At 43.7% G+C, this 13,368-nt stretch overlaps 1 protein-coding gene across 1 annotated transcript; it reads right to left on the bottom strand.

Moving 5' to 3' along the window:
* Window positions 1-12,055, bottom strand: LOC134802718 (atos homolog protein A). The gene is made up of 9 exons (XM_063775363.1): window positions 11,885-12,055; window positions 11,145-11,255; window positions 8,116-8,252; window positions 6,573-6,710; window positions 3,570-5,216; window positions 2,735-2,904; window positions 2,337-2,500; window positions 1,312-1,550; window positions 1-472 (listed from the first exon to the last, which is right to left on the bottom strand). The coding sequence occupies exons 1-9, from the start codon at window positions 12,053-12,055 to the stop codon at window positions 109-111; spliced, it is 3,141 nt and encodes a 1,046-aa protein (XP_063631433.1). The 3' UTR covers window positions 1-108.
* Between the last annotated feature and the right edge of the window lie 1,313 nt (window positions 12,056-13,368).

Here is a 13,368-nt window from a genome sequence, read left to right as displayed (position 1 = left end):
TTATAAAAACCAAAAAATATATTTTCTCATTACTCCATACATATTAACACATTCGGATCAATATTTACCACAGGCACTAAATAACAGATAAAATATCCTGCCCCAATACTATCGGGGCGAGAACCTAGGGTTCTCAGGGGCATAAGTGAAGCTCCGTAGCTCATACGAGACGCCGTCTTGATTTTCTTGACCTAACTCTCTTATATCGTTTCTAAGTTCCGAGTCAAACTCGCTGCAGCCCCCGAATACTCTATTCGGCGCTCTATCGATTGAGATCGGGCTCTCATTGGTGGAAATCTCTCGTTTGACATTGGTAGAAATCTCTGGCTCCTCATTGGTCGGTTTGTCGTTGTTCGGTATAGTCCGGAAGATGGCAGAGTGGGCAGTGGCTGTGTCTAAGTCAGCTTTTCTGGAGACTATTATACGTATGTCTGTGTGGAGGTAGAGTTTTCCGGATTTTGAGGTCATGAATCTGTAAAAAAATAACTTAAATTAATAACGTATACTACAGGATTTGTAAATAAATTGTACCAGTAGTCGCAGACAGTTGTTGTTGTTGATAATATTGAAATCTGAAGATGCGGCGGATTCCCAGATTCGTTTGGAAAATTAAAATCCTACGCCATAACGTAGTGTTCTATACAATGAACAGACTGCGAGCCTTTTCTGGTCAATGAGATTGGATTTCAACACGATCGGGCTAAGATATCAAAAATTCAAGATGGCTGCGCATTTTTCCTGACTTTGCTTATTCTGTTTTAAGAGCCCATCAACGTGCACACTAGAGCCACTGCTAAATAATCATAATTACTTAAATTTAACGAAAGAATCCAGCAACATAAAAACTAGTTTGATGTATTCAAAAGGTACTTAATTACACAGTACGTAGCGGCCCCCTTTTTTAAATATCTATCGTTAAATTTAAATAATCACGCTTATTTAGCAGTGGCGTTAGTGTGCACGTTGATGGGCTCTTAAAACACGTCAGTGGCTCGGTGGCACACGAAATCTGTGTACTAGTGCGGCTTCTGTACCCAACGGACGCGTGTAGCCCCTATACGCGTACCTGAGATGTATGAGGTACCTGAGGTGTATGTGGTACCTGAGGTGTATGAGGTACCTGAGGTGTATGAGGTACCTGAGGTGTATGTGGTACCTGAGGTGTATGAGGTAAGGTGTATTCGGGTATTACCGAATGTCGGATAATTCTGAAATTCAGATGAAAATCACCCTTAATTCCATCATAATAAAAGTCTCTTTCGGAATTATCCGACAGTTTTCGACATTCGGAATTACCCGAGTAAACCTTACCTGAGATGTATGAGGTAGCGCAGCCACTTGTGCCTGGTGGAGGGCTTGGGCGCGGGCGCTCGCGCCGGCATGTAGAGCGTGCGCTGGCGCAGGAACGTGCGAGCGAGAGGCGGCATGCCCGTCAGCTCGTACAGCACCACGAACATCTTCACCAGCGTGCCGTGCGGGTTGAACAGGGACACCTGGATGGTGCCCGAGCGGGGGACGCGGTAGCCGGATGGTCCGAGGTTTATGTGGCCCTGGAAATGGTAAGGTTAAAATAGTTCAAATGTTAGTTAATCTTAGGAATGGCGCTTAAGGCGGCTTTAGATGTGCCTAAACTTTGTACCAGCCTCGGTTACGTAGGCTGGAAAAAATGGACAGGTGGGAATAGTTGCATTTCCATCTGTGCCCGCGGGGATAGATGGGATGGAATCACATTCCCATTTGTGCCCGCCTTTCATGTGGGTCCTCGACGCAGCTGATAATACGCTCTTAATTTTGCTTTAAAAAAGATATACCTATGTCAAGGTAATTAGTATAATGTGGAGTGGGCAGAACGCCCTAAAATCTCCATCCATCATAGAAATCTAATAAGCAGAACTTGTCAGTAGAAAAAGGCGGCAAATTTGAAAAATGTATGCGCGAAGGGATATCGTCTCATAGAAAATTTGAATTTCGCGCCTTTTTCTACTGACAAGATTTGCTTGACCATCTACAGATAACTTACGATATAGGTGCGTTGGTGCCACCCGGGGTAAACACTGGCTGGCAGCCGAGGCAAAATGTACTGCCCCCGACGCACATGTGCGGCCACCGTCATACAAGTTTGCTCCTAGGCCACGCCCCCTGGCAGTGAACGCGTTAAACTTCTAAGGAGCCTTGGTAGCGCCCGGGGCGTTGAAAACTTATCATATAAGGTGAGTTTGTGCTGCCCGGGGGTGGACTAGAAAACAGTGAGTGATGCCAGTCGCTTATGCGGTGGCCAGAACGGCAACTTAACATCTAAGGAGCTTTTGATAGCGCCCGGGGCATAGAAAACTTACCATATAAGGTGCGTTGGTGCCGCCCGGGGCGTAGAAGAACACAGTGACTGGCAGGCGCTTGTGGGGCGGGCAGAACGCCCCGGAGGCCCCTATTTCGGCCGTGAACCCGTGGACCGTCGCGACCGGCTCCAGGCGCCCTTTTAGGGCAGATTCTTCGAAGCTACCTGTAAATGTAATCGTGTGATATAGTTTCTTGTTATAATTATATGTTATTACAGCAAAAATGTTTTAATTTTACATTGAGCATATTTATATATTTTTAAGAAAGGAATATACTGAAAGATTGATTTGTTTAAACGGGGTGGAAACGTACGTTACGATCGACCGTCTGCCTATATTATCGCCGTCGTTTCCGACTTCTTCTATGTAAATATCTATATCAGGAAGATAGAACATACCAAGAAGGCCAGCGCTGGGTCCAATCCTCAGCTTAGGTGTAGTGGGCTCCTGCGGGGGCGGCGGGCTGCGCGCGCGCGCGGCGGCGGGGGAGGGGGAGGGGGAGGGGGAGGGGGGCGCCAAGGGGGACGCGGGGGAGGGGGACACGGGGGAGATCGGGTGGAACAGCGCGCTGTGGAGTGGAATAATGTATAAGAAAATGTATAAGAAAATAGTTACATGACTACCGTGAATATCGAAATCTAATCTATATCGCTTCTACATTGGGCCATGGAAATATTCGAATTCAAACCCTTCGTGTCGCCTATATTAATCTTATATAAGTTATACAGCAATTGTAAATATATTCCAATCTGTCCCCGCCTTGGTCACGTAAGAGCGGAACAGATAGGAACGAGCCTTGCTCTTTGTACCCGCCGGGGACAATTCTAAGCACAGTTAGAAGCCATATATTCCTATCTGTCCCCGAAGACCCCAGTGAAGTAAGAAACTACATATTTCTATCTATCCCCGATGAGCATAAATGGGAATTAGTATACCCATCTATACTCGGCGATTTCGAATCAGAAAAAAACATTCCCACCTGTGCCCAACTGTGCCCAGATACTTCCTATGTATTTTATTAAACGTAATATAGACTTATATATTTAAACTTCGCAATAGTGATATACAACAGGATATCTACTATATATCACTGTCACCAATCAATATATTATATCATGAATAGCTCAAATTCGTGAAATTAAAGTTACGCAAAATAATTAAGTATATGTACATAAATTAAATAAAACTCCAAGCCTACTTCACTGTATGAAACATCAAATGAATAAATATTACCTTTTAATTCCAGAGATTCCATTAATAGAGTCATCAAAGTCAAAGCAATTATTTCCTCTTCTTAAAGGCGCTGGACTAGAAGTCAGTGGCAACCCAGTTTTGGTATGAAACACCATGGAGGCTGCCGAGTCAAAACGCCATCTAAACCGGTCCATCTCCGTAGGCGAAGGGACCTGGTTATCCGGCCCCATTTTCTCCGGATACACGAAGCCATTTTGCTCAGGGGAACTAGGGGAATCTATCTCGCACCTATCAAAAGTCCCGTAATCACATTTCTCGTAAAATACATAATCATCGTCGTTTATTGAGAACGTTTTCTGTCGCTTCGATTCCTTCGGCTTCGAGAATACTGTGTCATCGTCTAACAAGTTTAACTCCTCAATATCCGTGTTGTCCTGGTGTGCTCTATCCGACACTATTTTCTCAATTTTGTCAACTATTGGGAATATCCTTCTCAATTTAGGTCTCTTTATGACCTGTTCTTCTCCGTTATGACTAATACCTATACTACTTATATCACACTTTATATTATAATTATCACATTTATGCTTTTTTAGCGCTTTAATATCATCTTCACATTTCCGTCGAGCTCCGGTCACGTCTTTGCATCGATTTATAGCATCGAGCAAAACTTCGGATTGGTCTATCGAAGCCAGATTATAGTTGGCTTCGGATCGGACCATTCCTCGATCTATACAACCCTCACATCGGTCCACTAAGGGCCCGCCACACGCACACGTGACTTCGTCAGTTTGTGTGGCCACTGTGTTGGTCTTTTTAAACTCTGCTGGTGTTATGCTATCAGTTTCAACGAAAGGAGATTTAGTTTCCATCCTGCTAGCGGGCAGCGTCAAATACGTCTGATTTCTATAGCACCCGATCGCTCGGAACCTGTCAAATCTCGCCGCTTGTAAGATCGGAATGGAAGTATGAGTCTCCTTCGACTTTTGTAAGCCATCGCCTTCTGAAGACGTGCTGTCACAGAGTTTCTTGAGCTTGCTCTCTTTCCGCAACCGCCTCTTATATTTGGCTATCTCTTTCAACCGCCTCTCGTCTAACTTCTTCGGCTCCTGACTTAAACTAGTGGAAGATCTATGATTGCCGTCTGACTCGTCGCATTCGCACTTGTGTTTTCCGTTCTCGCTGCAAGGCGTATGCATCCTGTCATCAACCACTTTCTGTTCAGGCGTAACAGAGTATAAGTATTCTGTAGAGGCGGGTGTGGATATGATAGACAGGCGTCGAGTCGATGGGCCCGTGTTAGAGTTAATTACATCTAAATCTGGTGAGAACTTGGACCCTCGAGGTCCCAGAGTGAGATCATTGAGCTTCCCGACCAACTCATCATGTAAGTTAACCGGTACCTCTTTGCTGGCGCGTCTTTTCGGAGGGCAGGTGCACTTGACTGTTGGTACCTCGTCTATCCTTGGGAGGCTTTGAAGGGTGACCTTGAGAAAGACGTTGTTGCCAATGTCGGTGATGGGGAAGGTGTGGTTGGTCGGGGGTTTGCTGAAGTCGGCCATCTTGTAGCTCTCGCCGGGTATCTTGATGGAGTAGACGATGTTCAGTTTGCGTGGCTCGTCGACGTCCTCGTCGCAGTTCGATTCCAGTTTTTTGTAGTTGCACTTCTCGCGGCTCAATTTTCGCCTGGAAAAGCAAACATTACATTTACATTAAAGTCGATTAAAGGTTTTTCTGTGGAGCGTGGAGGCCTCGTTCAAAAAGACCAGATCACAGACCTCCAACAAGATGGGAGGATGATATTAAAAAGATTGCAGGCCCACTCTGGATGAGAGAAGCAGCAAATCGGGCTGCTTGGAGGAGATTTGGAGAGGCGTAAGCCCAACAGTGGGCGCATACTCGCTGAGGAAGAAGAAGAGAAGAAGAGAAAGGTTTTTCCAGCTCTAGCTCAAAAAGCATTTGTTTGTTTCTTAGGGTGGTATTTAATCTGTCCAATATCTTTGTCCAATGTGTATTTTGTCCCACATTTTGCTTAATGAGAGAGTGAGACGCAATGACATTGGACCAAGAAATTAGACAGGTGGAATAACACCCATATGAACTCGTGAAGTGGTAAACGCCTTTTGAGAAATCAGGAACATACAAAAAAAACCTTGAATCTCTTGATATTTTGATTTAATAATTCGATCATTATTTATATATCAGCAGCACAGGCTCTCTGCATAAAAGATTGCTAAACATAAATATGATTCTAAGCTTTGAAGTGATACATAGTGACAAGTCCCTGTGGTCTAATTGGGTTTTCGAATATTATTTATTGGAAAAAGGTAAGTATTTGCCACAATCTTATCTGATGGTAATTGCCGATGCAGTATAGGATGGAACATGCTTAACCTTGTGACATTTGGACTATGTAACGCTCAGCAATAGGGAATATTACGCGAAACTCAGCGTAGGTGGCGCCACTACCAGTCACAATCTGGGGGTCCACCGCGAAACAAGAAATTCGAAATTTCGTTATCCAACCTCTCTATCACTCTTGCATATTCGAGCGATAAAGAGGCAGATAACTTAATTTCGATTTTCGCGTTTCCCAAGGTCCTTGTTAACAAACCGCCTTGATGCATCAATGTCATATTTTATTGTCTGTGAAAACTTGTCAAAAAACAGTTTAAGGCACAGTATGTATAAGTTACTCTATGAGTTTACTAGAGGCGGTAGTGCTGCACTCTGGCGGCAGAACATTGCAGTAATATCGTATTTTGAGACCTGCTTCTAAATGTCAAGAGTATGAGCACAGAATAAGTAATAGTATTATCATACAGAACGGCCACGCACCGCCCCGCCCCGACTCGCATGACCTCGCCCCGCGACCGGCCGCGACATGAATCTGGCGGACTTCTGGCGTCCTCTCAGTAAAGCGACTTACCCACACATACACAATGACGCGTGTACAGACGTGCCACGCACACATATAAACGCAAATTATTTTTGATGTATGGCGTGTCCGCCCTGTGGTATGAGTTTGTGTTATGAACTGACCTGCGTTCCCCTGGTTCCTCCGGCTTGCCGTTGCCCTTGAGCCTCGCCAGCCAGGCGGACAGCTGGGAGAAGTGGAGCTGCGAGCGGACCGCATTGAGGAGCCACTGAGATGTTATAAACGCCGGGCTTTCGTGGGACCTGCAGATTATGGAAAATTTACATTAATACGTGGACCATACACGCTTAGATTTAAATTAAATGTATCGATGTGTGTTGCTTAGGGTGGTATTCCACCTATCCAATTACTTTGTCCAATGTGTATTGCGTCTCACATTTTGTTCAATGAGAGATTGAGACGCAATGACATTGGACAGGTGGAATACCACCCTTAGTCGTGAAGAAAAAACTTAACGGTTTTGAACTAAATTTGGCACACAAGGGGTGTAGAGTTTGGAATAATACATGGGGTAATTTTTGACCGACCACAAAAACGACGGAAAAACGAGATTACCATTCTCGATGACTGCTCGGAGATTGCTCCAGGCTGTGTTATAAAGGCAGCAGCCAACAAGTGGCCCGTCTTGAATAATAATGAAAATAAAGTTGGTTGCAGCAAGACACAGCGATCGGACCTTTCGATCCCACCTATGGTTTTCGCCTTAGCCGAAGCCGAAGCCAGTCCCGCAATGACGACATTGCGTACAGGAGTCTCGACTGACACCGTGTGAGACTTTCAGGTAGCTGAATCACGAGTCAAATACAGAAGGCTGTAGTCCGGCAGTCCCTCTCTCTGCGGCCCTGGCCACTAGCAGCTTGAGCCTTGCTCGCTGCTGCTGGTGGCACACTAGCTAAGGTTTTGTATAATGTGTTTGAAAATATGGCAATAAAGATATAACCAGAGATCGGACAGATTGGCGTCATTGCTCGCAATAATGTGGACATGGCTCCAAATTTGATTAAATAATTAATCATTTAATTTTTTTTTTTACCTGAGATTTAATTTTGTTCCCTAGTCAATAAATAGCACTTAAATAATTTAAATATATTTTTGATATAAAAAATGAGTACCTACCTACAGAAAATTTTAAAAACATGCTGATTCATTGATTATTTTCTTTAATAAATTTACATTATAAGAAATCTTTGTGTTATTTATTGATTAGGAATCAAAATTAAACCTCAGGTAAGAAATTAATTAAATGATTAATTATTTAATCAATTTTGGAGTCATGTCTACATTATTGCGAGCAATGTCGCAAATTTGTCCGATCTCTGGATATAACATACTTAGTAACGCGCGGTGTTGGTTGTGCTGTTTGTCGAATGAGGTGTCCTCCCCGACGCGGCTAATCGCCTGGTAGCGGTCTATCCAAGCAGTGTGTTTAGGCTATTGAAAAATAAATATACATATAACCGCCACGGGGGATGTTGGTTCGGCGATCATTGAGTGTCATACCGAAGAGCCTCGACCAATATCTAAAGATACTCTCGATAGCTGGTTGGGTCAGATGCAAAAGGCGGTTCCTTCTGCGGCCCTGACCACCGGTGGCTGACGGCATCCTAGATTAGGTTAGTAAGTATGAAAAATAAAGATTTAGCGTACTTGGTGACGAGCGCACGCATGCTCCATCGCTCGAGGAGTAACGCGCGCTGTTGGTTGTGCTGTTTGTCGAACGAGGAGTCCTCTTCTACGCGGCTGATCGCCTGGTAGCAGTCGGGGCAGTCTGGGGCCAGAAGCACCTGGAAAAACAGTACAAAATAAATTAGGCTGTAAGCTTTAAGATCTCGCTCGAGCTATTTTGAAAATTTTCTCAAAATTCGAAATCGAAATAACTAAGGTGTGGAGTTTGTACAATACCAGGGGCCGATTGCATAACAAACTACAACTAATATTACAAGCGGAACTCCTTTTCTAACTTCACTTATTAAATTTATTCCGCTTGTAATATTAGTTGTAGTTTGTTATGCAATCGGCCCCAGGTCCATCATCTTCCTCGCGTTGTGCATTTTGCCACGGGTCATGGGAGCCCGGGGTCCGCTACAACTAATCCCAGGAATTAACGTAGGCACTAGTTTTTACGAAAGCGACTACAATCTGACCTTCTAACCCAGAGGGTAAACTAGGCCTTATTAGGATTAGTCCGGTTTCCTCACGATGTTTTCCTTCACCGAAAAGCGACTGGTAAATGGACGCAGTTTAGCGAAAAGGATCCATCCTCTAAAATTTACCATTTAAATGAATGACTTTTCCGTTTGACAGAAAGTTCAAATTTTACTAACAGATTTTTGTGGATCGGATCTTTTACCCTATTAAACTACGTCCAAATATCAAATGATATTTCGTAAATAAGTTCTGAAAAAATCATTGTTACGAGCCGGGGTTTGAACCCACGACCTCCGGATTGCAAGTCGCATGTAATATGTTTATTCATAAGCAATAAATCGTATATTTGTAGCATTTCTATACACTATAAGTACTTTCATTTCCTTACAATCGTATGAAAATCTTGCGTGCAATAATGTTCATCTATTTACCAGCCAATTTAATGCGTGTTAATTGGGTAAATTGTCAGTAGGTAAAACTAGATGGCATACCACCGCCCACACTGTTAACTGACAGTTCGTGAACCATACGTATTACTAAAAAACTTTTACAAAAAAAAGATAACCGACTTCAAAAAGGATAAAATAAAATAATATCCGTTTTTAAGTATATGCGTTACCAACTGATATGTTTGAAGTCGGTGCCAAGCCAAATTTGAAGCATACCATGATTTTAGGGGGATTCGATAAGAATGTGGCTATACAGGCTGTCCCATAAGTGACACGTCACAGTGACACTGGAGGTAGACCAGGACAAGAGGAACTAAACCAACTTAACATGACCCCAGTAAAAGTGGCACGGTTTTCGAGTTATTGCCAAATTAAGGTTTTTCATGAATTTTGACCGTTATTAACATTGTTAGTGCTAGTGTGCACTCGGAAAGGTCTCGAAGTTAGTTTTTTTTATGTCTACGGCATCATGAAAGTTAATAAAGATAACAGAATAGGTATTTTATCGATAAACAATGTAAAATGCAAAAAAGTACTGGTTTAATCTTGAATTAAATTCACAGCGAAACATTAAATTCGACTTTGACCACCTGTCGTGAAAAAAAATTACTAGAAAAGTAATGAGCAAATGACGTCAAAATATTGAGCATGTTATGCAGATTCAAAAATGGTATAACACATGTACCTTCCTGCAATAAAATAGGAATTATTATCATCTTTCGAAAGCCTCATAAAAAATAAGTTAAAACTAGGAAACCTGCAATCCGTTGCTACTTAGTAAAAATAAAGATTTATGTTGAGATATCTAATTCTGGATACAGAAATAAAAAAACGCCTACTCAGTATTTGCCGAATACTGCAGGCTGAAGTTTAATCAATTTATTAAAGTAATTTTATTTTACAATAGGTGCTCGATTTCCTTTTTCCGGCTCGTATGCACGCTTGGCACCGTCTTGTAAAACTTCAAGTTAATTTTCTTAAATTAATTTCGGATATGTTTCGTGCTGCCTCGAACATGCGCCGCCGTAGTTCCTCTTGGGACCTTATTGGCTTGGAGTAAACTTTATATTTAAAGCAAATGCTTGATTTGCTTAAGACAATACCCAAATCACCATCCATGTACCTTTAAAAATTGAGGAGTTCCCTCAATTCTTTATGGATCCCATCATCAGAATAGCACCAGATTAATGTGGGACGCCCTTGGAGGCACTTCGCTTCAAACAAAAAAAAGAATTGCTCAAATCGGACCACGGGTCTCGGAGTAATCGCTGAACGTCCTACATTTTAAGAAATCGTCATGATTATCATCAAAACTATCATCATCATCAGGTGCACTTCATCAAATTGGTGGTTTTCGAGAGAAAATGCTTGAGTTGCTTAAGAAAACACCCAAATCACCATACATGTGCTTTTAAAAATTGAGGAGTTCCCTCAATTCCTCATGGATCCCATCACCAGAACAGCACCAGATTAATGTGGGACCACCTTGGAAGTACCTTCTTTCGAACAAAAAAGGAATTACTCAAATCGGCCCACGGGTCTCGGAGTAATCGGTGAACATACATAAAAAAATCATAGCCACAACCGAATACAGAACCTGCTCCTTCTATGAAATTGAAGTCGGTTAAAAAGGCATAAGGTCCATCGATGGACAGTTAAGTGTTGCTGTTTGTACAAGCACGCGCTGTATAAAAAAGTATCCGGCATGTTATTGTGGGGGTATAAAAAGCTATATATATGTAGTTCACTTTCACTACGTAAGATAATGACAGGCTTGGCTTGACTACAATTCTGATGGAACAGAATATCGGTGGAAATTAGATTACGTGGTTAAGAATAATCTGCGACAGCTTCAAGCCGATAATAGGCACAGTAGTGTTGGTAGGACTCGAGTCCTTTGAGTCCTCTGCTTCAAGACTCGACTGCGTTTTTCAGACTCTTATAATTAAGATTAAACTCGAGTTCTTTTCAACTTTTTCTTAGAGAAGTGACCTCCGCTTGTATTACAAAATTACAAGCTTTTGAGAAACGGGCCCCTGGTCCGATGTCAGTCTACTAGGAGTGTCGTGCGGTACCAACCTCGATGCAGATCGGTATCTGGTCGTTCCACAGAGCGTGCACGTGGTCGTTGAGAGACGCCTCGACGCCGGGCTTTGGCTCGTCCTTTTCGGGTTTCGGCTGGGTCACCACCTGGAAACAATTAGGACAATTTATATTTTAAGTTGTACTCCAATAAATAGCTTTGATTCCTCTCACAGGATACGGTTTTCTAGGGGGATATGAAGGAAGCAATAGCTAAGTAAGTGATCATCATCATCGTATCAGCCAGAGGAAGTCCACTGCTGGACATAGGCCTCCCCCAAAGAGTGCCACAATGGCCGGTCTTGCGCCACCCGCATCCAGCGGACTCCCACGACCTTTAACAGGTCATCAGTCCACCTTATGGGGGGTCTACCCACGCTGCGCCTTTCGGTACGTGGCCGCCACTCGAGAACCTTAGCTAAGTAAGTGAACTAAGTGAACGAGTTAAATTCAAATATTAACTTGCATACTTTCATGAATATCAGTAGGTACATGAAGCAGGGATGGAACAGAGTTAAGAATTAGATCACGAGGCAAGAGTACAGACCCCGGACTACGTACCAGGAGTATCAGCGTCAGTGTCAGGAGCTGACACTCCTGGTTCAAAAGACAAGAACCTTACTGATGACTTAGAGACAAATTAGACGCGCGAAGTTTTGGGCGCGCGAAGGGTGGGGTGGGGCTGCGGGCGCGGATGATGAGGCGCAGCATCTCCAGGATATTCAAAGACAACATACCTGCTGGCTGGTGGAAGGGCTGGCCGCCAGCAGCTTGGCATGCAGCAGGCGGTCGTGCGGAGCGCGGGGGGTGGGGGTGGGGCTGCGGGCGCGGATGATGAGGCGTCCCAGCTCCAGCAGCAGGTTGGGCCCGGTGGCCGGCGGCGCCGGCGGCGTCTCGCTACTGTGCATCTGGAAATAAAATGTTTAGCTTTAGACACAGAATAAATAATAGTACTAGGTACAGAAGGTTCACTCTACCAAAACGCGTCTGTTACGACAGATATGACCGCCAGGTGGCGCAAGCGCGAGCTGGCGTCCGTTCCGTAGCGGTGCGCGGCAACTACTACTGCTAGACACCAAAATTGGTGGGGACCGCATGTACCTACTTGTAGCGACGCGACGAAATCGCGGAGTGAGCCACGCCTAAATAAGGTGAATGTGGAGAAGACCGTCTATCAGGTAAGACCGTCTACAAGCTATTTCGTCGCTTTTAATAACTCTTTCTTTTGTACATATACTTCCTTTATAGAAAGTCGGTAGAGCAGAAGGAACGAACCTTTTCCTTTCTGACTGGATCTGAGCTAAGTACAGTCGCCATCAGATATATCGGAGGCGTGTTCAGATATTTGTGAGCGCCTTGGCCGTTCTGATATATCTGATGGCGACTGTACGTATTCTAATACCTATAATGGTCTTCTCAGCAATTTGATATGCTAGACTTCTCTACATCGCCCTTAGTAATAATTTGACTTTTTAAAAATTCCAGGTAATTTCATACCAGTCACAGCCATAGCCAAAACTATTGTACCAACCTATCGATACATTACGATGTATTTCAGAACCCTCCCCCCCCTCCTCCCCCCTATTCTAGGTATGAGCCACCGACGGATAATGTTACTTCATCCTTTGAAAGACTAGTCAAAGCCTGTTAAGTTTCGACAAACACATTTATAGGTCAATAGGTCTCGACTAGGTTTCTAGGTCGTTAGTGGCCGTTGCTTGAGCGAGAGCAAACCAGCATAACGGGGCCCCGAGGTCTGCAAACACTGAGAAAGAAATGGAGCAACTTTTTTTATACCTCGTTGGTAGCAAACAAACATACAGCCTGATTGTAAAGGGATACATGATGGGGTCGTCCAGAAATCATGTGATCGTTTAGAGGGGGGTAAGAAAAATATCACGAATGATCACGATGGGGGACGGGGGGTCAGAGAAGATATCACGTGTAATTTTTTTTTGCGCTTAAATCACCAAATATCACCAAGGGGGAGCGGGGGGGTCAAAAATAGGCCAAATATGATCACATGATTTCTGGACGACCCCGATACATTGTTGCTAAGGATACATGATACACAGTTTGCTGCTAAGCAGAAGACAGGAACGACTACTAGGCTAACATATACCTTTCTCTGTCATTAGCAGAAATCATCCTGAATAACTATTGAATAAAATAAACCGGCCAAGTGCGAGTCGGACTCGCGCACGAAGGGTTCCGTACCATT

The sequence above is a fragment of the Cydia splendana genome, chromosome 25 (genome assembly GCF_910591565.1).
Source record: "Cydia splendana chromosome 25, ilCydSple1.2, whole genome shotgun sequence".
In the NCBI taxonomy this organism is placed as follows: Eukaryota; Metazoa; Arthropoda; class Insecta; order Lepidoptera; family Tortricidae; genus Cydia; species Cydia splendana.
This window is presented reverse-complemented; position numbering and strand designations above follow the sequence as displayed.